The sequence below is a fragment of the Oncorhynchus kisutch genome, linkage group LG2, assembly GCF_002021735.2.
Source record: "Oncorhynchus kisutch isolate 150728-3 linkage group LG2, Okis_V2, whole genome shotgun sequence".
Taxonomy (NCBI): domain Eukaryota; kingdom Metazoa; phylum Chordata; class Actinopteri; order Salmoniformes; family Salmonidae; genus Oncorhynchus; species Oncorhynchus kisutch.
Genome location: NC_034175.2, coordinates 50,328,548 through 50,352,560, shown reverse-complemented (window position 1 = coordinate 50,352,560; position 24,013 = coordinate 50,328,548). Strand labels below are relative to the sequence as shown.

General features: G+C 43.6%; 1 protein-coding gene across 1 annotated transcript in view; it reads right to left on the bottom strand.

The window, feature by feature from the left end:
* The window catches only part of dgkg (diacylglycerol kinase, gamma), a 195,083-nt gene that overhangs the window by 65,751 nt on the left and 105,319 nt on the right, over window positions 1-24,013 (bottom strand). The window contains 3 exon segments of the mRNA XM_031796900.1: window positions 2,714-2,732; window positions 2,734-2,916; window positions 7,242-7,332. Of these exon segments, the coding sequence (XP_031652760.1) occupies window positions 2,714-2,732; window positions 2,734-2,916; window positions 7,242-7,332 (293 nt within the window).

Genomic DNA, 24,013 nt, shown 5'->3' with positions numbered 1-24,013 from the left:
GGAGGGGACAGGGTTGTCACTTAGTAATCTCTTGAGAGAGAGAGAGAGAGGCTGGGGCGTTGGCCTCGGAGGGAGCGTGTTTAGGTGGTCAGGTGAGAGGCCGGGGGGGAGGGTGACAACGTGAGAGCGTACTGTACAGTATGTTACAGTACGGTAGTGCTGAAGGGCAGGTCATAGAGGCTCAACTGTTGCTAAGGCAGCAAGCAGTTGAGCCCGGTGAAGGCTGCCTGGAGGGCAGTTAAAGATTAATGATATGAGTCACACAGCTGGCAGCAGCCTCCTTGTTTGCTCGCTCGCTCTCTCTCTCTCTCTCTCTCTCTCTCTCTCTCTCTCTCTCTCTCTCTCTCTCCTATTCACTTACTCTTTCTCCCTTCTCTCTAGCTTACTCTCTCTTCCTCTCTCTCTAGCTTTCTGTCTTTCCCTCCTCTCCACCCCTCTCTCATTTCTCTCTCAGTCTCTGGCTTCCCCTCTCTCTCCAGCTTTCTCTCTTTCCCTCTCTCCACCCCTCTCTCATTTCTCTCTCAGTCTCTGGCTTCTCCTCTCTCTCTAGCTTTCTGTCTTTCCCTCTCTCCACCCCTCTCTCCTTTCTCTCTCAGTCTCTGGCTTCCCCTATCTCTCTAGCTTTCTGTCTTTCCCTCTCTCCACCCCTCTCTCATTTCTTTCTCAGTCTCTGGCTTCCCCTCTCTCTCTAGCTTTCTGTCTTTCCCTCTCTCCACCCCTCTCTCATTTCTCTCTCAGTCTCTGGCTTCCCCTCTCTCTCTAGCTTTCTGTCTTTCCCTCTCTCCACCCCTCTCTCATTTCTCTCTCAGTCTCTGGCTTCCCCTCTCTCTCTAGCTTTCTGTCTTTCCCTCTCTCCACCCCTCTCTCATTTCTCTCTGTCTCTTTCTGCCTCTCTCTCTGGTTCAGTGGAGCCGAGGGTCTCCATGGAAACAGGATTCAAACTAGTTCAGTCAGGAACGAGAAGCACAGATGCGGGGTGGTTAAGGAAGAGAGAGAAAGAGGATGAATGAAAGAGGAAGAGCGAGGAGGAAGAGTGAGAGTGTCATAGACAGGAAGTGATGTAACAAATAGAGGACAAAGAATCTGCCTTTTCACTGCAAGGAATCTGCCATCATCATCATCATCCTCACTGCCATCGTCATCATCATCATCATCATCCTTAATACCATCATCATCCTCCTCACTGCCATCGTAATCATCATCATAACCACTACCATCATCATCATCCTCACTGCCATCGTCGTCATCATCATCACTGCCATTATCATCATCCTTAATACAACCATCATCATCATCATCCTCTCTGTCATCGTCATCATCATCATAATCACTACCATCATCATCCTCACTACCATCATCCTCACTACCATATGTCTGTCTGCTTACACACAGGGCATGTTTTGGGACAGTAATAATGAGGCCAGAGAAGACTGTAGGCACAAGAGAAAGAGAGATGGACAGATAGAGGGGGTGCGGGGCAGTTAAATAAGGGGAGAGGGAGCTTCTGTTTCCCTCTCTCCTTCCCTCCTCTCCTCCCCTCTTTCCTTTCCTCTTCTCCGCTCCTCTCCTCTTTCCTCCTCTCCCCTTCTCTCCTCTTCCCCCCCTCCTCTATCTTTCCCTCCCTTCCTCTCCTCTCCCCTTCCCTCCTTTCCCCTCTTATCCTCTCCTCTCCTCCTCTCAGCAGAGTGAAACAGACCCGCTAGCCCAGCATCCAGCAGCCCAGCCTCTGAGGAAGTGTTCAGTGTTCTAGGTTAATTCATGGCATCCGAAAACAGCTGCTTGTCATCGACCTTGGCCAGTGTGCGCCAGGTCCTGCAAGCACAGCTCGTCCCCAATGTGTGTGTGTGTGTGTCAGCGGCTCGGCGCAGCTCGTACCCAATGTCCTCTGGGACAGATGTTCATGGGGGCCACAGCATCACCCGGGTGGCGCAGCGGTCTAAGGCACTGCATCTCAGTGCAAGAGGCGTCACTACAGTCCCTGGTTCAAATCCAGGCTGTATCACATCCGGACGTGATTGGGAGTACCATAGGGCGGCACACAATTGGCCCAGTGTTATCCAGGTTTGACCGGGGTATGCCGTCATTGTAAATAGTAATTTGTTCTTAACTGACTTGCCTAGTTAAATAAAGGTCAAATTAAAAAGTAAATTAAAAAAGAGCTGACATTCTAGTGGTCGCTGGCTGGTGGGTGAAAGTATGAACACTTCCAAAATGACACTAGAACTGTTTAGTGATCCCTCCTAGTCTCTCACAGACAAGCTTCAACAGAAAGTGCAGGCTAACTCGTTCCATATGGCAAGCCTGGGCTACGGAGCAGAGGGAAGGGAATACAACACTTCCCGAAGTGTGGAAATGACATTGTGTTTGGCATACAACTACGAGGCTTATGTGGTCAAGAAATGGCAGACCAATCAGACACAATGGATCCTTTGACACCCATTGAACCACATTACACTAAATCCTAATGGCTGAAATCAAGAACATTATATAGTGGTATATTGAAGAGGCCAGAACTGGTCCCACTTCCCAACTTAGGCCTTTTCCCACTACTGAGCCGAGGCAAGCCAAGCTGAACCAAACTATAGTGAGCTGGCCTGGTTATGCATCCACATTAGTTAGTGGAACTGCTCTGAAAAGGACACGGAAAAGATCAGGATAGTGTGAAAAGGGTACATCACACTGGTGTTGCTGAGGGCGAGTTTAGTTGACTCACCCTGAACACAGAATTTGAGCTTCCTTTATATCGGTGACGGTACTGGTGGGCATCCTGTCTGGAACCTTCTTGCTCATGCGGCTGTAGTTCCTCCTCTTCTTGGTCTCGCCCCACAGGTTGGAGCCGCCATGCATGCTGGGTATGTTGAGGACGGCGATGCCTTCCAACGACGTGCTGCTGAGGTCCAGGATGATACCATCACACTGAGGGAGAAAGAGAGAGGGGAAGTGATGGAGGAGGGTAGAGTGAGGGAGAGAGGGGGAGGGAAGGAGGAGGGTAGAGTGAGGGAGAGAGGGGGAGGGAAGGAGGAGGGTAGAGTGAGGGAGAGAGGGGGAGGGAAGGAGGAGGGTAGAGTGAGGGAGAGAGGGGGAGGGAAGGAGGAGGGTAGAGTGAGGGAGAGAGGGGGAGGGAAGGAGGATGGTAGAGTGAGGGAGAGAAAGAGAGAAATAAATAAATAGAGGAGGAGAGGGAGAACGAGAGAAAGAGAGGGGGAGAGATAAAGAGAGAGAGAGGGAGAACGAGTGAAAGAGAGGGGGAGAGATAAAGAGAGAGAGGGAGAACGAGAGAAAGAGAGGGGGAGAGATAAAGAGAGAGAGAGGGAGAACGAGAGAAAGAGAGGGAGAGAGAAAGAGAGAGAGAGGGAGAATGAGAGAAAGAGGGGGGGAGAGATAAAGAGAGAGAGAGGGAGAACCAGAGAAAGAGAGGGGGAGAGATAAAGAGAGAGAGAGGGAGAACGAGAGAAAGAGAGGGGAGAGATAAAGAGAGAGGGAGGGAGAACGAGAGAAAGAGAGGGGAGAGATAAAGAGAGAGAGAGGGAGAACGAGAGAAAGAGAGGGGAGAGATAAAGAGAGAGAGAGAGGGAGAACGAGAGAAAGAGAGGGGGAGAGATAAAGAGAGAGAGAGGGAGAACGAGAGAAAGAGAGGGGAGAGATAAAGAGAGAGGGAGGGAGAACGAGAGAAAGAGAGGGGGGAGAGAAAGAGAGAGAGAGGGAGAACGAGAGAAGAGAGGGGAGAGATAAAGAGAGAGAGAGGGAGAACGAGAGAAAGAGAGGGGAGAGATAAAGAGAGAGGGAGGGAGAACGAGAGAAAGAGAGGGGGAGAGATAAAGAGAGAGCAGGGAGAACGAGAGAAAGAGAGGGGGAGAGATAAAGAGAGAGAGAGGGAGAACGAGAGAAAAGAGAGGGGGAGAGATAAAGAGAGAGAGAGGGGAGAACGAGAGAAAAAAGAGAGGGGGAGATAAAGAGAGAGTAGAAAGATTGAAAGAGACAGAGGAGAGGGGAGATGAGAGAGAGAGATCATGAACAAAATACTTGAACAAATGGCTGAGACAGAACTGTGGACCCTAATAGATAGCCTAGAGTATCTTCAAGGAGGCTTCGCAGCGCTGCTACTTGCTAATTACAGGGCGCAGCGGTCTAAGGCACTGCATCTCAGTGCTAGAGGCGTCACTACAGACAACCTGGTTCGAATCCAGGCTGTATCCCAACCGGGCCGTGATTGGGAGTCCCATAAGGCGGCGCACAATTGCCCAGCGTCGTCCGGGTTTGGCCGGTTTAGGCCGTCATTGTAATAAGATTAATTGACTCTGCCTAGTGAAATTTAAAAAACTGTGTCAAAAAGGGCTCCTCTTCAAAAGGTACTTAGAGATAATTGTCTTTTCTGCACATCCATTCGAGGCAAGAACTATAGAGATTACATCCTTGTGTTTTCATTGAAGCTATGCTAATGAATGGTGTCACCTGACAGTATGTTTCATGTGAACCACAGACAGTATAAGGCTATCTGATAAAGATTGAAAACCAAAGGGGACTTCCACTGTGATGGAGAATAAAATAATATTGTTTATAACAGTATCCATGTGTGGATATTGGGAGGAGCAATGGTATACAATGAATCATTTTTACAGTAGCATCACAGTGCATGTTTATATCAATACATTACATAATGTTGCCTTTGAGCGTTCTACCAGACTGTGTGTCGAAATTCTAGAAGAAAACAACCTCTGATGTCCCAGCTAGTGATTAACTAGAAAATGTACACATTCTTTGTGTACACTTCGACATTGTCGGTCCAAGTGTGCACTTTTCCATAAAGTCCCTATCAACAAATGTGTTCAAATAAGCTAATGTAGAAACAGAAAAAGAAAACACATTCACAATTTTCAGCGACCACCCTCGGTGAAAGCAAATGATGTTTGAATGTACCTCAACCCACAAGTGCTGTCAGAGCAAAGAAATATTTAGGTTTGAGTGCCCATGAAAAACAGTTTCAGGAACACACACAGAATATGACTCACACACACACACACACACACACACACACACACACACACACACACACACACACACACACACACACACACACACACACACACACACACACACACTAGAAAGTGCTTTCATTGTCAGTCTACTCTGTGAAGCTTTTAATAGCCCAGTTTAATTACATCTTGCAGGGCGATATAACTTCAGTGGTGAATCCTGCTACACCACATTTCACCACCCATCACTCTGTTCTCTGCTTCAAGGCATTAAACCGGGGATTTGACTGCTTGGCAGACTGTCTGTCTGTCTGTCTGTGTGTGTGTGTGTCTGTTACACACTGAAAATAGTGGAGGCTCCTCAGTGAATTTCATAAAAATAAAAGTGAAACATTAAAGGTATCCTTTTTGAATGCAACTATACTAAATATATTCACGTCACCAAATAATTGATTATAACACACTGTTTTGGAATGAAGGTCTACAGTAGCCTCACAGCACTCTGTAGGGTAGCACCATGGTGTAGCCAGAGGACAGCTAGCTTCCATCCTCCTCTGGGTACATTAACTTCAATGCAAAACCTAGGAGGCTCATAGTTCTCACCCCCTTCCATAGACTTATATAGTAATTTTGACAACTTCCAGAGGATGTCCTCCAACCTATCAGAGCTCTTGCAGCATGAACTGACATGTTGCCTACCCAATTAAAAGATCAGAGAATTAATCTAATACTAAAAGTGGAAGCTACAGCTAGTTAGCACTGCAGTGCATAAAATGTGGTGAGTAGTTGACTCAAAGAGAGAGAAAGACAATAGTTAAACAGTTTTGAACAAATTAATTTATTCCAAAATTAAGGAGAAGCGAGAGAGAGAGAGAGAGAGAGAGAGAGAGAGCTAGCTATATTTGGTTGTATTGTTTTTGCCTACTCAAACACCTGGCTCAAACAGAGAGGGATGCTATGTTAGCTAGCAGGCTATCCAACACCAGAACTCTTCCAATTCAAGGTAATCTTTTGATTATTATTAATTTATTGCCACTGGGGCCCGCCGGTGTAATTGCTAACTACTTTCTGACTGTACACGGTACTTGTGTTAGTTCTAGTAGATACAGTATGTTGACTATGATGTGACAACAATGTAGGCTGTGTGTAGTGGTTAGCGGTCATTATATGAACGTTTTTTCATGTGGTCACAGACAGCCAATGTGTTGTGCACTGAAGTCCACAAGCGAAGGAAAAAAGTGAGAGGAGGAGAGCGTGTAGATAGTTGCGAGAAGGATCATGCAAACTGTGTTTGCGTGTGATCAGGTGTGTATAGATGCAGTGTGCAAGGCGGTATTGAATGTGTCACTGTCTGTCACCTTGATTACAAAACATTATATCGATCTGTGCACCTACTTTGTAGCAACCTCATGATGGGTACAGGGAAAATTTGAGTATAATGTAGTAGCCTAAACCTATAGATGTTACATTAAGCTGGGTGAATGAAATATGAATGACAGTCATCCAATTTGCTGCAATAGAAATAAGGCCATGCTCACAAAAACAGGATCATCCTCCCTAATCTTACTGTTGTGTGTGAGTGTCTCATGCAGTACAGAGTCAGTTACCTGACAGACTGGCATAATGAAGCCTTCGCTGAGAGATAAGAATAGCTAGCTACCTTCCCCATGGGATTAAAATAATTTGTTTTAATTTCACTTTGATGTCTTTTAAGATGTGCAGGTTAAAGTCTGTCATTTAAAAGAAAATTAAAACAACAGCAGTGAACTGTTTAAACTTTGTCATCCCAAGATGTCCATAAGATGTGTTGATAAACAATTTAAATCACCAACTGATCTCCAGCCAAAGTGAAACTCTTGAGAGAGAGAGAGAGAGAGAGAGAGACAGAGAGAGGGAGAGAGAGAGAGACAGAGACAGAGAATGAGACAAAGACACACAGAGAGAGACCGAGCGAGAGAGAGAGACCGAGCGAGAGAGAGAGAGAGAGAGAGAGAGCGAGCGAGAGAGAGAGAGAGCGAGAGAGAGAGACAGAGAGAGAGCGAGAGAGAGAGAGAGAGAGAGAGACAGAGAGAGAGAGAGACAGAGAGAGAGCGAGAGAGAGAGAGAGAGAGAGAGAGAGAGAGAGAGATAGAGAGATAGAGATAGAGAGAGAGAGAGACAGAGAGCGAGAGAGAGAGAGAGAGAGAGAGAGAGAGAGAGAGAGAGAGAGAGAGAGAGAGAGAGAGAGAAAATAACATTTTGGTGCTGTCAAAAATACTGGTGACTCACCTCCACTTCGATACACTCGTTGAGTTTCTTGCAAGTGGCGGAGATGGTCTCTGTGGTGCCAAACTCAAAGTACCACAACTTGTTCTTCATTCTGTCAATCAAACAGGAAGGAACAGGAAGAGAAAGAGAGGAAGTGTCATCAGGGGTACTACAGTTGCACTGGTTTTTACTGTATTTCCATTATTCATTGATTCTTTGGCAGAATATGTCAACGCATAGGAAGCCTACGGTACATGGAATAAACTGTGTTAATATACAGCAAACTTAACACGTGTAAATATTTGTATGAACATAACAAGATTCAACAACTGAGACATAAACTGAACAAGTTCCACAGACATGTCACTAACAGAAATGGAATAATGTGTCCCTGAACAAAGGGGGGGGGGGGTCAAAATCAAAAGTAACAGTCAGTATTTGGTGTGGCCACCAGCTGCATTAAGTACTGCAGTGCATCTCCTCCTCATGGACTGCACCAGATTTGCCAGATCTTGCTGTGAGATGTTACCCCACTCTTCCACCAAGGCATCTGCAAGTTCCTGGACATTTCTGGGGGGGAATGGCCCTAGCCCTCACTCTCCGATCCAACAGGTCCCAGACGTGCCCAATGGGCTTGAGATCCGGGCTCTTCGCTGGCCATGGCAGAACACTGACATTCCTGTTTTGCGGGAAATCACGCACAGAACGAGCAATATGGCTGGTGGCATTGTCATGCTGGAGGGTCATGTCAGGATGAGCCTGCAGAAGGGTACCACATAAGGGAGGAGGATGTCTTCCCTGTAACGCACAGCATTGGGATTGCCTGCAATGACAACAATCTCATTCCGTTGATGCTGTGACACACCTTCCCAGACCATGACGGAGCCTCCACCTCCACATCGATCCAGCTTCAGAGTACAGGCCTCGGTGTAACGCTCATTCTTTAGACGATAAACGCGAATCCGATCATCACCCCTGGTGAGACAAATCCGTGACTCGTCAATGAAGAGCACTTTTTGCCAGTCCTGTCTGGTCCAGCGACAGTGGGTTTGTGCCCATAGGCGACGTTGTTGCCAGTGATGTCTGGTGAGGACCTGCCTTACAACAGGCCTACAAGCCCTCAGTCCAGCCTCTCTCAGCCTATTGCGGACAGACTGAGCACTGATGGAGAGATTGTGCGTTCCTGGTGCAACTCGGGCAGTTGTTGTTGCCATCCTGTACCTGTCCCGTAAGGTGTGATGTTTGGATGTACCGATCCTGTGCAGGTGTTGTTACACGTGGTCTGTCACTGCGAGGACAATCAGCTGTCCGTCCTGTCTCCCTCTAGCACCGTCTTAGGCGTCTCTCAGTACGGACATTGCAATTTATTGCCCTGGCCACATCTTCAGTCCTCATGCCTCCTTGCAGCATGCCTAAGGCACATTTACGCAGATGAGCAGGGACCCTGGGTAACTTTCTTTTGGTGTTTTTCAGAGTCAGTAGAAAGTCCTCTTTAGTGTCCTACGTTTTCATAGCTGTGATCTTAATTGCCTACCGTCTGTAAGCTTAACGACCGTTCCACAGGTGCATGTTCATTAATTGTGTATGGAACAAGCATGGGAAACAGCGTTGAAACCCTTTACAAAGAAGATGTGGGAAATTATTTGCATTTTTACGAATTTTCTTTGAAAGACAGGGTCCTGAAAAAGCGATGTGTCTTTTTCTGCTGAGTTTAGTTGTCTACTATCCAGGTCCTGTCAGGGTAGGGAAATTAAACACAACCACTTTTGACAGTTTTCTGTCATGTTTACTGCCATGTGAGGATCAGGTCGAAGCACTGCTAATGCAGCCCAACACCTAAACTCAACTAGGGGACAGCATTTCATTTTCAGAGCAATGAAGCACACAGGACACCTCCACATGGTCATTTTCGCTTCAGCCAAGGCTGGCATGACAACAATGACTTTGGGTGTGGAACAGCGACCAAGCCTACCATAAGATCATGTTTAATGACCCCCCCTCCCCCCCACCACCACCCTATTTCAAAAACATACAACAACCTTTAGCCCTACAAAGTTGAAGTTCATGTTTAGTTCTGCCCTGGAGTTTGGCTTGCCAGAGGAGACCTGTGTGGCCTTTTTGTAAATGTAGATGTATCACTTTTTCTGTGATTTACACTAGTAACAAAGATGCATACAGAGGTGATATGCACATCCTAAACTTCAGAAAACCTGTACTGGGCAAAACATACGGTAGATTAAGAAAGGGAAGCCCTGCGCACTGTCCAATGATTCTCCCTAGTGCTTTAGTCCTGCAGCATGATACAACAAAGAATCATGTAACAAAAGACAAAGGATTAATGCTTCTGACTGTCAACACAGCCTGGATTCAAGAGAGAGGAACTGAACAGAGAGGTAAGGAAATTAACTTAACTGCAATTACATTTAACTATAATGAATCATTTTGATTTCCTCCATTTTATGATCAGATTACAACATCCTTGTCCCCAGGGGAAAGAATTGCCTATCTAAATGGATCTGGATTGTAAAGACTTGGACTATACTGTCCTACTGAGCCCTGCTATTTCATCTCTTCTACTGTACCTACCCAGTCCTGGTGAAAGGTTGATGGGCTACACAAAGAAACCTCAGTGAGACAGCTGTTAGGTGTGGGAAAGGAACATCACTGGCTGTGAAGAGAGATTCAAATCCCCAAGGGCAACATGAGCCAGTATTGGGAGTGTGTGTGCTGTGTGTGTGTGTGTGTGTGTGTGTGTGTGTGTGTGTGTGTGTGTGTGTGTGTGTGTGTGTGTGTGTGTGTGTGTGTGTGTGTGTGTGTGTGTGTGTGTGTGTGTGTGTGTGTGACAGAGACAGACAGACAGACAGACAGACAGACAGACAGACAGACAGACAGGCAGGCAGACAGACAGACAGTGTCTCGATACTGATCAATCAGACAGACAAGGCTGTACATCTCAGACTGCAAGAATCAGCCTTCAGTCGTTCACTGCATGGTCCTACACAACACCTCGGTCTGCACCTCATCCTGTACCAGGCCTCAGAACATTTACTGCTTCCCTGAGGACTTGTTCTACTCAACGACTACAGTGAAAGGCACAATTATTTCATGGTCAGTCTGGTCAAAACAAAAAGTAATGTGTTTGTACTTCTTCTATGCTAACAAGAAATCAGGTCCATTAAACAGTGTGTCCCAGAAACATGGCAAACACTGGTCTAGCTGTCTTGCTGATATTGACAACATGGTTATTGGTAAAGCGAGCTCTGTTGCCATGTGGGCAAAGCCGGTACCATGTTACTGTTACAGAGTGGTGCAGCAGGGCTCTCTAGACTAGACATCAGTGTATTTCAGTACAGTGGGGGTTTATTTCAATCTAACAATCTAAGCTTTAGAGGGAGATCTACACTACCGGTCCAAAATGTTCTAACACCTACTCATTCAAGGGTTTTTCTTTATTTTGACTATTTTCTACATTGTAGAATAATAGTGAAGACATCACAACAATGAAATAACACATATGAAATCATGTAATAACCAAAAAAGTGTTAAACAAATCAAAATATATTTTATATTTGAGATTCTTCAAAGTAGCCACCCTTTGCCTTGATGACAGCTTTGCACACTCTTGGCATTCTCTCAACCAGCTTCATGAGGTAGTCACCTAGAATGCATTTCAATTAACAGGTGTTTCTTGTTAAAAGTTCATTTGTTGAATTTCTTTCCTTCTTAGTGTGTTTGAGCCAATCAGTTGTGTTGTGACAAGGTAGGGGTGGTTTACAGAAGACAGCCCTATTTAGTTAAAGACCAAGTCCATAGTATGAGAAGAACAGCTCAAATGAACAAAGAGAAATGACAGTCCATCATTACTTTAAGACGTGAAGGTCAGTCAATGCGGAAAATTTCAAGAACTTTGAAAGTTTCTTCAAGTGCAGTCGCAAAAACCATCAAGCGCTATGATGAAACTGGCTGTCATGAGGACCGGCACAGGAATGGAAGACCCAGAGTTACCTCTGCTGCAGAGGACACGTTCATTAGAGTTACCAGCCTCAGAAATTGCAGCCCAAAAAATGCTTCACAGAGTTTAAGTAACATACACATCTCAACATCAACTGTTCTGAGGAGACTGTGTGAATCATGCTTTCATGGTCGAATTGCTGCAAAGAAACCACTACTAGGACACCAATAAGAGGAAGAGACTTGCTTGGGCCAAGAAGCAAGAGCAATGGACATTAGACTAGACATTAGAATTCAAGGCACACTTATCCAGCATGGCTACCACAGCATTCTGCAGTGATACGCCATCCCATCTGGTTTGGACTTAGTGGGACTTTCATTTGTTTTTCAACAGGACAATGACCCAACACATCTCCAGGCTGTGTACGAGCTATTTTACCAAGAAGGAGAGTGATGGAGTGCTGCATCAGATGACCTGGCCTCCACAATCCCCCGACCTCAACCAAATTGAGATGGTTTGGGATGAGTCGGACTGCAGAGTGAAGGAAAAGCAGTCAACAAATGCTCAGCATATGTGGGAACTCCTTCAAGACGGTTGGAAAATATTTCCACTTGAAGCTGGTTGAGAGAATGGCAAGAGTGTACAAAACTGTCACCAAAGCAAAGGGTGCTATTTGAAGAGTCTCAAATATAAAAATACACTATTATCCTGTACAAAATAGTAAAAATAAAGAAAAACCCTTGAATGAGTAGGTGTTCTAAAACTTTTGACCGGTAGTGTATGCTTTTTACTACATTAGCTAGGTACTTGTAATATATATCCCTCCAGAGTCTCAAACTGTAAATATAGTTCAAAGCAGCTTGCCACCTCAATAACTACCCCATAATCATCCAGTGTTACTTGAAGACATAGTTCAATGTTCAGTCTTCCTCACACTCACCTCACGGTTCACTAGAAACCTCTGCTCTGTCAATTATAGGATTATGAGCATATTTGAGATCACAATTAGACACGGTTTCAATTCTCAATGAGCCAAACTGCCTAACCTCATTAGCTAGCTTCCACTTGAGAAGCCCTGTAAAAATGCAATTAACTGAAATGTTTTTTTCTCTCTCTTTTGGACAGAGGAGAGTGCCAGGGAGAGAAAGGTACCTCCACAAGCCCTGCTTGTATCCCCCTGAGTGCTGAGAAAAACCTTCAGAAAATGTACTGAATAAAAGCTGCATTTGGCCTAGGCTCACAGCCTTCTGGCACTAGTGTTTCAGACTCAGAGACCATTTTGTATACTGATGAGAAAAGGGTTTTTCATTCATATGCTTTGAGAGTTCCAGCTCAACATGCAAGGCTGTGCCTGTCTGTATGTAGGGCTGGTGAATGGAAAGGAATGGGTTCACAGGTTCAAACTGGGCTAACTGTGGCCTCAGGAGGCAAAGACTGATCAGTCTTCCTGATTGGAGCCCAGCCAAAACACACTAGAGAGAGAACCAACGTTGATGGATGGATTGATATTTAATTACGGGAGGGAGGACATTCTGGCTAGCAGCATCTTAAGGATGGGAAAGGGAGGGGGATACAAACGTAGACCTAGATACAGGTGGTATGAAATGACAGTGTTGTGGTTAAAAGAGTGGCTTCAGATTCACAAAAGTCCCTGGGGCACTAAACCCCTACGCCCACTCATCCTTCAAACCCCCCCACCCCCATCAGAGTAATAACCATCTCTCCTAATCCCCAGTGAGAGCAGTGACCAACTGACCTCCCCTCTGCTTCCTCATCCCTCCCTCCCTTCCTGTATCTCTGGTACAGATCAGTCAAAGCTTACCTCGCCTTGCATGGGCAGCAACAGTAGGGTCGTTCCACGAAAATATGACATTGTGCACCAATATTTCATTTTCAAATCCTGTTATATTAAATGAAGTGCCCTTTAATATAGACCACATGGCAAATTCAATGAATCTGATTTTTAATATGAATAAAGACATCCACATTTTGACGTTCCTCTGTTTTAACCCCAACATTTCTCCAAGTTTTCACCATCATTGTAAAGCCCTGGTTATTTTGGTGCTTTGACAGTCATTTCTGAAAATGATTATTTATTTAATGTGATTAGTGAATAATCTAATCATACGAAATATCTATCCCTCACTTTAAGGTCAACCCTGTTACGTGAACTGAAGTTTCATATAAATGGTGAAACTATTCCTTTTGAAAAAAAATATATCAAAAGAAACATTGAACAACTAATAGTCAAATCGTAGTGGAAGAGCAGGTGACCTGGTTCTGCTCTTATTGGCCGTTTTGTGGGCCTCATTTATCAACCGTGCTACATTTCTTATTAAATTCTGGCATACAATTAGATTCTAGGTCTAGGATTTTTGTGCGCCACAAATGATTGGGATTTATCAAACTGTCGCGCGTAACATATATACATATTTTCATTGATAAACTAGAGCCATATTATATTTGTGCGGTGGTGAACGAGTGCTACAATACCTCCTTGAAAACGCCCTCCATTCACATTTTATGGTAAAAAAAACGCCCTCCATTCACATTTTATGGTAACAAAAACGCCCTACATTCACATTTTATGGTAACAAAAACGTCCTCCATTCACATTTTATGGTAACAAAAAAGCCCTCCATTCACATTTTATGGTAACAAAAACACCCTCCATTCACATTTTATGGTAACAAAAACGCCCTACGTTCACATTTTATGGTAACAAAAATGCCCTACATTCACATTTTATGGTAACAAAAACGCCCTCCATTCACATTTTAGGGTAACAAAAACGCCCTCCATTCACATTTTATGGTAACAAAAACACCCTCCATTCACATTTTATGGTAACAAAAACACCCTCCATTCACATTTTATGGTAACAAAAACACCCTCCATTCACATTTTATGGTAACAAAAACACCCTCCATTCACATTTTATGGTAACAAAAACACCCTCCATTCACATTTTATGGTAACAAAAACACCCTCCATTCACATTTTATGGTAACAAAAACACCCTCCATTCACATTTTATGGTAACAAAAACACCCTAGTTTGCTGTATTATTTTGAGATGTTGGAACTATGCCATGATAGTTCCTAAAAGAAAGTGCAATGGCAAATTTGATCACATTTCTGTAGAGGTGTGGGCAGAATGTTACAGTGACCTTTCCAAACAACAAAATGCACGCTGCCTAGCGAATGCCAAGCAGTGGCCGTGCATTCTGCAGGATTGATTGTCCTTTCAAGCAATTTAAAAGTAAATGCTACACTCCACACTTCCATGCAAATTATGAATTGTTGTTCAATATTTTGTATATAAACACAATCATATACTCATATCTCCTGGCTTGGTATAGGCTCTGAAATTAAATAGGTTAGGCTACGATTTCACGCTCCTAATCCTATTGCACAGCAATACTGGTGCCTACCCATACTGTCACATAGGATTAGGTCTACTGTCAAGGCTACCTGTCTATTTACTTTCCAGCATGCTTGGCTATTGAATGAGCGAATGATAAATGGTAGCCTACTATTTGTTGTGTCGTGGGAATAATTGAAACTAGTTATGTCAGAAAAGGAGAGAGACATCCTGTAATATGATTATGATTTAAGCCTATATAATACAAGTCAAATAAACTTAGTAGAGGACATGCAGCTATGCGATCTCCTAACCAATGGGAAATGCATCTGTTTTATCCTTAGGCCTACGTTTTAATGTTCTTTTTTAGCTTACCATGATTATGGGAGGTGCATCAAACACCTCCCATTTCCCCCAAACTAACAATACGCCTATTTGCTTGCAATACAGTTGATCAACCTTCTAGAAGTTGTGTTCAAGCAGGGTTTGAGATTTGCGCGGAGATATGCACACTTTCCCGTCAAGTTCAACATTTAAAAATAGCAACCATTGCGGGAAAAAAATTATGCATGCAAGGTTACTTTATTTTGCACTTAATAGGCACTTACTATGCTTTTATTTAACCTCTTGAGATGGGATTTTTAAAAATGTATTAACTTGGACAATTTATGACAGAAAGTTAAAATTAGGTGAAATAAAACTTTGTTGACTGAGGTACACAACCCAAAAGGTACTTATTTGATGGAAGGACCCAGCAGCCTTTACCTGGTTGATCCTGACTGAGATACAGACAGAGGGAGGCTGTGTGTGTATGGCTGTGCCATGGCTTGCACTGTTACACCCAGAGATATGAGGGGGTGGGAGGCAGAAGAGAGGGAGGTGCTGATGATAAAATGGGCATGGGGTGTTTGGTTTGGAAGTGGGAGATGAGGCGAGACTAGGGAGGAGCTGTGCGTGTGTGAATGCTGGGGAATACTAATCCCAGTAACTAACCCTGTTCTGGGATCTCAGTTAATCCAATCAGATGACCAGTTTACATCAACCTAAAGACCTGCAGTTGATAAAGGTGTTTATTAAGTAAGAGTGATACAATGGTTCCCAGTTCCAGATCAACTATACTGATTCGTTGAGAGGAGATTAAGTTATAACTCAGGGAAGCCATGTATGAATAACCATTTAAAATGTTGTTTTGACACAACCCCACCCATGGTTTTATAACCTCTGACCCTGGCTCCTGGCTGTAGACAAGCCCTGATGACCCTCTCCTTTCCCCACTACACTGACAGGTTCTGCCAATGATTGACGAGGTAGCTTGCAGCAGCAGACAGAGAGTCTGTGGGGTGAGGAGAGGAGCCACAGGGTTCATACAGATCGGAGAATAGAAAAGACAGATAGAGTAAGTGACCTGGCTCACCTATTGTATAAAGCCCCCAAACTCAACTCTGTACCTTGAAGCCAGTTCCACTGTATTTTTTCATTGTTCCCCTCTAGTCAAAGACTGAGTTATACCTGGGACATCAGGGGTGTGCAATTAGTCATCAGGTAGAACAATAAACCAGCAGGCTCTGGACCTTGTAGGGTAACAGTTGATATGAAGGGACACACACACACACACCAAGAAATCTGACACAGATCCACTAGTTATAAAGGCACATGGTGTATGATCTTTCTCAGAGTCCTAAAAATAAAAACACCATATGAAACATGCCATATGATCTGAGGAAGCATGTCAGTGGAGAGCTAATGTCTGGCAGCGAGTCAGAGAGTCAGGCAACAGAGAGGACTAGGTATATTTATCCTTTACACCACAGGAACACAAAGGCACGACATGACCGGTTTAAACGGTTAAAAGAAACACCAACACACAGTGTGCTGTACTTATCTGGACACTCAAAACCATACTGTAGGCCAACACATGACCACACACGACATAAACAGAGAGCTGGAGCGCTACCATGGGAGGCAGACAGTAGCAACACGCATGCCCTGCCCACGTGAGGATCTGTCTTTTGCAGCAATCTATTTATTTCCTGTGTTTGAGACATGACAAATCCACTTGTCACTTAAATCTCACTGGATTGATTGCTTTATTTTAATGTTACGATAACGGAAATATTTGAAATGACCTGTCAAACACATCCTGGTAATGGCTGAAATGGGCTCAGTGCAATACAGTACATTGTCATTCGGAAAGTATCCAGACCCCTTTTTTTCCACATTTTGTTAGGTTACAGCGTTATTCTAATATTGATAAAATAGTTTTTTCCTCTCATCAATCTACACACAATATCCCATAATGACAAAGCAAAAGCACGTTTTTAGAAACATTAGCAACTTTGAAAAAAACAGAAATATCACATTTACATACAGTTGAAGTCGGAAGTTTACAAACACCTTGCCAAATACATTTAAACTCAGTTTTTAACAATTCCTGACATTTAATCTGAGGAATTATTCCCTGTCTTAGGTCAGTTAAGATCACCATTTTATTTTAAGAATGTGAAATGGCTGGGGTGTTTGGTTTGGAAGTGGGAGATGAGGCGAGACTAGGGAGGGGCTGTGCGTGTGTGAATGCTGGGGAATACTAATCCCAGTAACTAACCCTGTTCTGGGATCTCAGTTAATCCAATCAGATGACCAGTTTACATCAACCTAAAGACCTGCAGTTGATAAAGGTGTTTATTAAGTAAGAGTGATACAATGGTTATCCCAGTTCCAGATCAACTATACTGATTCGTTGGGAGGAGATTAAGTTATAACTCAGGGAAGCCATGTATGAATAATAGTGGAGAGAATGATTTATTTCAGCTTTTATTTCTTTCATCACATTCCCAGTGGGTCAGACGTTAACATACACTCAGTTAGTATTTGGTAGCATTGCCTTTAAATTGTTTAGGGTAGCCCTCCACAACCTTCCCACAATAAGTTGGGTGAATTTTGGCCCATTCCTCCTTGCTCGCACACGCTTTTTCAGTTCTTCCCACACATTTTCTATGGGATTGAGGACAGGGTTTTGTGATGGGCACTCCAATACCTTGACTTTGTTGCCCTTAAGCCATTTTGCCACAACTATGGAAGTATGCTTGGGGTCATTGTCCATTTGGAAGACCCATTTGCGACCAAGCTTCAACTTCCTGATGTCTTGAGATGTTGCTTCAATATATCCACATAATTTTCTTCCTCATGATGCCATCTATTTTCTGAAGTGCACCAGTCCCTCCTCCAGCAAAGCACCCCAACAACATGATGCTGCCACCCCCGTGCTTCACGGTTTGGATGGTGTTCTTCGGCTTGCAAGCCTCCCCTTTCTCCTCCAAACATAACGATGGTCATTATGGCCAAACAGTTCTATTTTTGTTTTATCAGACCAGAGGACATTTCTCCAAAAAGTACGATATTTGTCCCCATGTGCAGTAGTCTGGCTTTTTTATGGTGGTTTTGGAGCAGTGGCTTCATCCTTGCTTGAGCGGCCTTTCAGGTTATGTTGATATAGGACTCGTTTTACTGAGGATATAGGGACTTTTGTACCCGTTTCCTCCAGTATCTTCACAAGGTCCTTTGCTGTTGTTCTGGGATTGATTTGCACTTTTCGCACAAAAGTACATTCATCTCTAGGAGACAGAGCTTCCTGAGCGGTATGACGGCTGCGTGGTCCCATGCTGTTTATACTTGAGTACTATTGTTTGTACAGATTAACGTGGTACCTTCAGGCGTTTGAAAATTGCTCCTAAGGATGAACCAAACTTGTGGAGGTCTACAATTCTTTTCCTGAGGTCTTGGCTGATTTCTTTTCCATTGATGTCATGCAAAGAGGCACTGAGTTTGAAAATAGGCCTTGAAATACATCCACAGGTACACCTTCAATTGACTCAAACAATGTCAATTAGCCTATCAGAAGCTTCTAAAGCCACGACATCATTTTCTGGAATTTTCCAAGCTGTTTAAAGGCACAGTCAACTTCGTGTATGTACACTTCTGACCCACTGGAATTGTGATACAGTGAGTTATAAGTGAAATAATCTGTAAACAATTTTTGGAAAAATTACTTGTGTCATACATAAAGTAGATGTCCTAACTGACTTGCCAAAACTATATTTTGTTAACAAGAAATGTGTGTAGTGGTTGAAAAACGAGTTTTAATGACTCCAATCTAAGTGTATGTAAACTTCCGACTTCAACTGTAAGTATTCAGACCTGTAGATTGATGAGGAAAATGTTTTATTTAATCCATTTTAGAATAAGGCTGTAACGTAACAAAATGTGGAAAAAGTCAAGGGGTCTGAATACTTTCTGAATGTACTGAATGAGTGCCTTCTAAGAAATGTTAGAATAAATTGAATACCTTAATTCTCACAAAAATCCCTGAACTCCATTAATTATTTGTCTGTGCCAGTAAAATGTTTTATGTGCAACAATTCAGTCAATATCTGATGGATTTTAAACGTTCTAAACGTTTGGAGTATCTTCATATATTGTCCAACCATTACATTAATTATATATAAAAAAAACTAAAACCTATATATATATATATGTTGTAAATGTAACAATTTTGATGACCTTGCTATAGACAGAGTCTCTTTCTGCTCATCACACACAAAGCAAAGCAGATTGCATTGATTGAACTTGATTCATCAATGTGAAAATAATGAAGCAATGCCCCGATTAGCTTGAGAATAATTCATATTGACAGCAGCTGGCACAGCAGCACAGATCCAGGTCAGTGCTCTATGCTCAGACTGTGAATGCTCTTGATAGTGCCCAACAAAAGTCTATTGTAGTCTACTACATATTGACTGTAAAGGGATGAATAAAGGAATAAAGATCTTCTCCCCTAGAGAAGGAGGAGCCCCATTAGCCCATTCTGGCCAGGAGTGTTCCATTCTCACATCTAGGTGGGTGTCATTCACAATTCCTGTCAAAGCCCCTGCCCCTCCTCTTTCTGTGGTGGCTGAATTGTAAGAGTGAAATATAATATATCATAATGTCAAAGGGGAGGCTCTGTCTTTTGTTACATTCTTTGACTAAATGCAGCCTAGACGCCCTGCCTCTCTTCTAATCTGCATTGTTACCGCTGGGAAACCATTGGGAAACCGATTGTCCATTGGACATAACCAAGACCCTACAGTGTCATTGTAATGAGACCAACAAAAGCATCAAGAGATGTTTTACTTTTTTCTCACAGGGCAATCTGACACTAATCTAAAACTTCCTCTCCACACCTTCCCCCTGGGGCCCGACACACACACGCAAGCACGCACGCACGCACGCACCCCATTGCATTGTGCTATGTCTCTGTGGTCATTAGCACCAAGGTTCCATGCTCCCTGTGGTCTGACTATTGGGGCTACTGGAGCTACTGGGGCTACTGGTGCTACTGAGGCTACTGGGGCTTACACATGCAGATGGCTAAGGTGTCAGATCTCACACAGTGGCGAGAGGGGCCGTGTGTGTGTGTGTGTGTGTGTGTGTGTGTGTGTGTGTGTGTGTGTGTGTGTGTGTGTGTGTGTGTGTGTGTGTGTGTGTGTGTGTGTGTGGGTGGGTGGGTGGGTGGGTGGGTGTATGTGTGTGAGTGTGTGTGTGTTTGTGCGTGTGTGTGTGTGTGTGTGTGTGTGTGTGTGGGTGAGTGTGTGTATTGTATGTGTGTGAGTGTGTGCGTGTTTGTGTGTGACATGGAGCACAACAAAGCAGTCAGGCATATAGTCCATTAGGCCACTCACTCTCTGAATTCAGCCATGTCAAAGGTCACTCATTGAGTGATATTTTTTCACCAGTCCCCTCTCTCTCTGGGAGACCAAATGGGAGACCAAAGTGCCTGGTAGTCTAATCATCTCTAGATATAGAGCCACTGTCCTGCACCAAAAAAGCCCCAGAAGTTTTACAAACCAAAGTTGATGTGTTACAGCCTTGTTGCAAACATCCTTGGCCAGCAGGGCTACCATTGTCTCTGTGTCCGGAACGCCAGGCAAATGGCAGAGAGTCAGTCAGTCACAGAGTCAACAGCATCACAGTGTTGATATTCTGGGGAATACTTTCAGAACCCTATTGTCTCGGGTCACAAGTAGTGCACTAGAATAGGGTGCCAATTGGGATGCCCAGACAGTGTCTATCTTCTGTTAAATAGTTTTACAATGTGACAAAATAACAATCATGCTAACCAGCCATTCTGTCAGCAGGTTAACTCCATGGCAACCTCTCTCCTTTTCGTAGGTCCAGTGGCATTTGGGAACAGCATAAATATAATGTTTGACTTGGTAACCCACTGACTGGAATTGTAGCAATAATCAAGCCACATGAAATAAAACACAACTCCCCATGCAGAAGTAGATTTTATTTTATTTCTAAAATTAGAATAGAACTGAAATAAAGACTAGAATGTGTCCTCCACATATCTCTTTATCCACTGCTCGTCTCTGGCTCTTGGTCTCAATCTGGAAGGCACCTAAGTGCCAAGACAGCACAAACGGATCTGGGTCCAGGCTATCAATCTGTGGCAGTTCACAACAGTTTTACGACAATATCCTGATTAACCTGAGGTATGCTGTAATATCTCTGCCTGTCTGTTTCAACCATCCTTCTACCTCCTGTTGTTCTGCCACGTGTTTTTGGATGAATGGGGAGAGGAAATCTAGGTCTGAGACTTAAGTCTTGTCTTGCGCATGAATTATTAAGTTTCAAACTGGTAACAAGCTTCCCCCCCTTCTTTAGAACTTCCATACATGGACTAGCCTACATATGGCTAATTAGACACAGTGGTAAACAACAACAGAGGCACCCATGTGTGTATGTGTGTGTCATAGATACAACATGAAGAGCTGCAACAGGGAGATAGGACTCTAAATCAGTCACTGTCCCTCTCAGTCACAGACCACCTGCTGACACATACTTCACTGAACAACACAACAAAGACAAAGTAAAAGAACATCCCCTAGTCACCAAGGAAAAGGTTCAGTGTTGGCCTAGATTATATGTCCCATATAATCCACCAACTCACCGACAGACACACACACACACACAGGTACACATTAGCACGCACCCACACCCACACACTTTCACTTCTGGTTGTGGAAAGCACCCCACCGAGTGCCTTGTTGATCAGTTCCAAACAGTCTGCCAGGCTCACTGGCAGCAGCAGCAGTAGCAGCTATACAGGCAATAGTTCTCCACTTACCTCTCCTGAACCAGCCACTACACACAGCCCTCTTTGAACCAGCCGCTGCACGCACGCACGCACACACACACACACACACACACACACACACACACACACACACACACACACACACACACACACACACACACACACACACACACACACACACACACACACACACACACACACACACACACACACACACACAGCGACTGCCATCAAAGAGGAAAGACAGGCAGGCCATACACTTCCAACTGCATTCTCAAAAGCTCATCCAGCTTTGGCTATGTTATGTGTGCTTTTTACTGTGCATCTCAATGGAAGTCATCAGTGAGTAGACTTACAAGGACTTACAATGCACTGTAAAAGACCACTGGGAGGGTGTGTGTGTGTGACGGGGTGGGGGACAATCCAGTTCTGAGAAACGTCTTTATTTAAAAAATCCACAAGGTATTTAGTACATACAGTACAGTTCAGTCACACATCGAGACATCATGACATCACTGTTGCTGCCCATTAAGCCCATCAACCTCCCAAATGATGTTCCTCTTTCCCTCAATTGCTGCAATTTGACACAATGTGACATAATTGGCTGAGAACTGTGATTTGGTTCTTACACTTTGTTCCCTTTCCTTAAATAGAAATGACAGCTTCAACCTCAGTCAGTCAGGGAGTCTCTCTCTAAGGGGCTTTATTGGCATGGAAAACATGTTTACATTGCCTTTTCTCCCAATAGATATGGGATTTCATAGAAATTGGATTTGTTTTTGAATTCTTTGTGGATCTGTGTAATCTGAGGGAAATATGTGTCTCTAATATGGTCATACATTTGGCAGGAGGTTAGGAAGCGCAGCTCAGTTTCCATCTCATTTTGTGGGCAGTGTGCACATAGCCTGTCTTCTCTTGAGAGCCAGGTCTGCCTATGGCGACCTTTCTCAATAGCAAAGCTATGCTCACTGAGTCTGTACATAGTCAAAGCTTTCCTTAATTTTGGGTCAGTCACAGTGGTCTCTCTCATTCTGACGGTTTGGTGCCAGATAAACAACCTCTCCCTCAACGTTAGCAAAACAAAGGAGCCGATTATGGACTTCAGGAGGAACCAGGCTGGACACACCCCCATCCTCATCAAAGGGGCCACCGTGGGAGATGGTCAATCACTTCAAATTCCTCTGCGTACACATCTCAGAGAGGCTGAAATGATCTAACCACACGGACACCGTAGTGATAGTCAACTACATTCTTTCTCCTGCTGCCCCCCCCCCCATTCATCACTGTTGCAGTTGTTAATATGTATATCATTAAATTTTTATTACAATTTTAATTTGTTTTGTTATGGTCATGCTGCTCCCCCTATGGCCATTCCCCCCACCTCTTCAACAGTCTTTACTCTGTCTCCACCAAATGGACATTCATTTATTCATCACTGCCACAGTTGTTATTTAAATGATAATGCCTGAGAAGCTGGTGTTTGGAGGATATATCGGTATGGGTGTTGTTAGGCCCGAGACGAAATGGAGGGCTGGCAAACCGTACCAATATATCCCCAAACACCGGCTTTGAGTGCCTTATCACTTTTAAACAACTGGTTACCAACATATTCAAATAATGATTGATATGTTTTCATTAAAAACGTTATTTTTCTGAATTTATTCATACTATTTCATCCTTCCAAAATATATAGTCCCGACCCAAATCTAGGGTTGCTACCCAAGCAGACTGGTTGTTCGTTCTATCGGTTCGGTTGCCAGAGACGTGTCCCAGTTGTTCATTCTCAATGTTCCACTGTCATACTGGCTGGCAACATTCTTATCCCTTGCTTGCTAGCTAGCCAACTAAGGCTAACTTACAGTGACATCAAATTGCAGCCAGAATAACAGAAAAGTAGCAGCATTTGCATTTGTTTCAGCTCTTTTCAAGTGACATGTATTTGGATAATAAGCTAATGTGGCGCAATTTCACCTGGAAATCGAAAATGTTTTGTTTGACCTTTTTTCAATTTTCATTTCTTTGTATATATCCATAAAAATTATGTCAGCTGATTCATGATTTCAACTGGCTGATTTCTCAAGGATGATCAATGGAAACAGGATGCACCTGAGCTCAATTTCAAGTCTCATAGCAAAGGGTCTGAATACTTATGCAAATAAGGTTTTTCTGTTTTTTATTTTTAAATAAACTTGTTTCCACTTTGTCCTTAAGGAGTATTGTGTAAAGATTGATGAGGAATAACATTTAATAACATTTATTTTACAATAAAGCTGTAACAACAAAATGTGGAAAAAGTGAAGGGGTCGGAATACTTTCTGAATGCATTATTATTATTTCTAT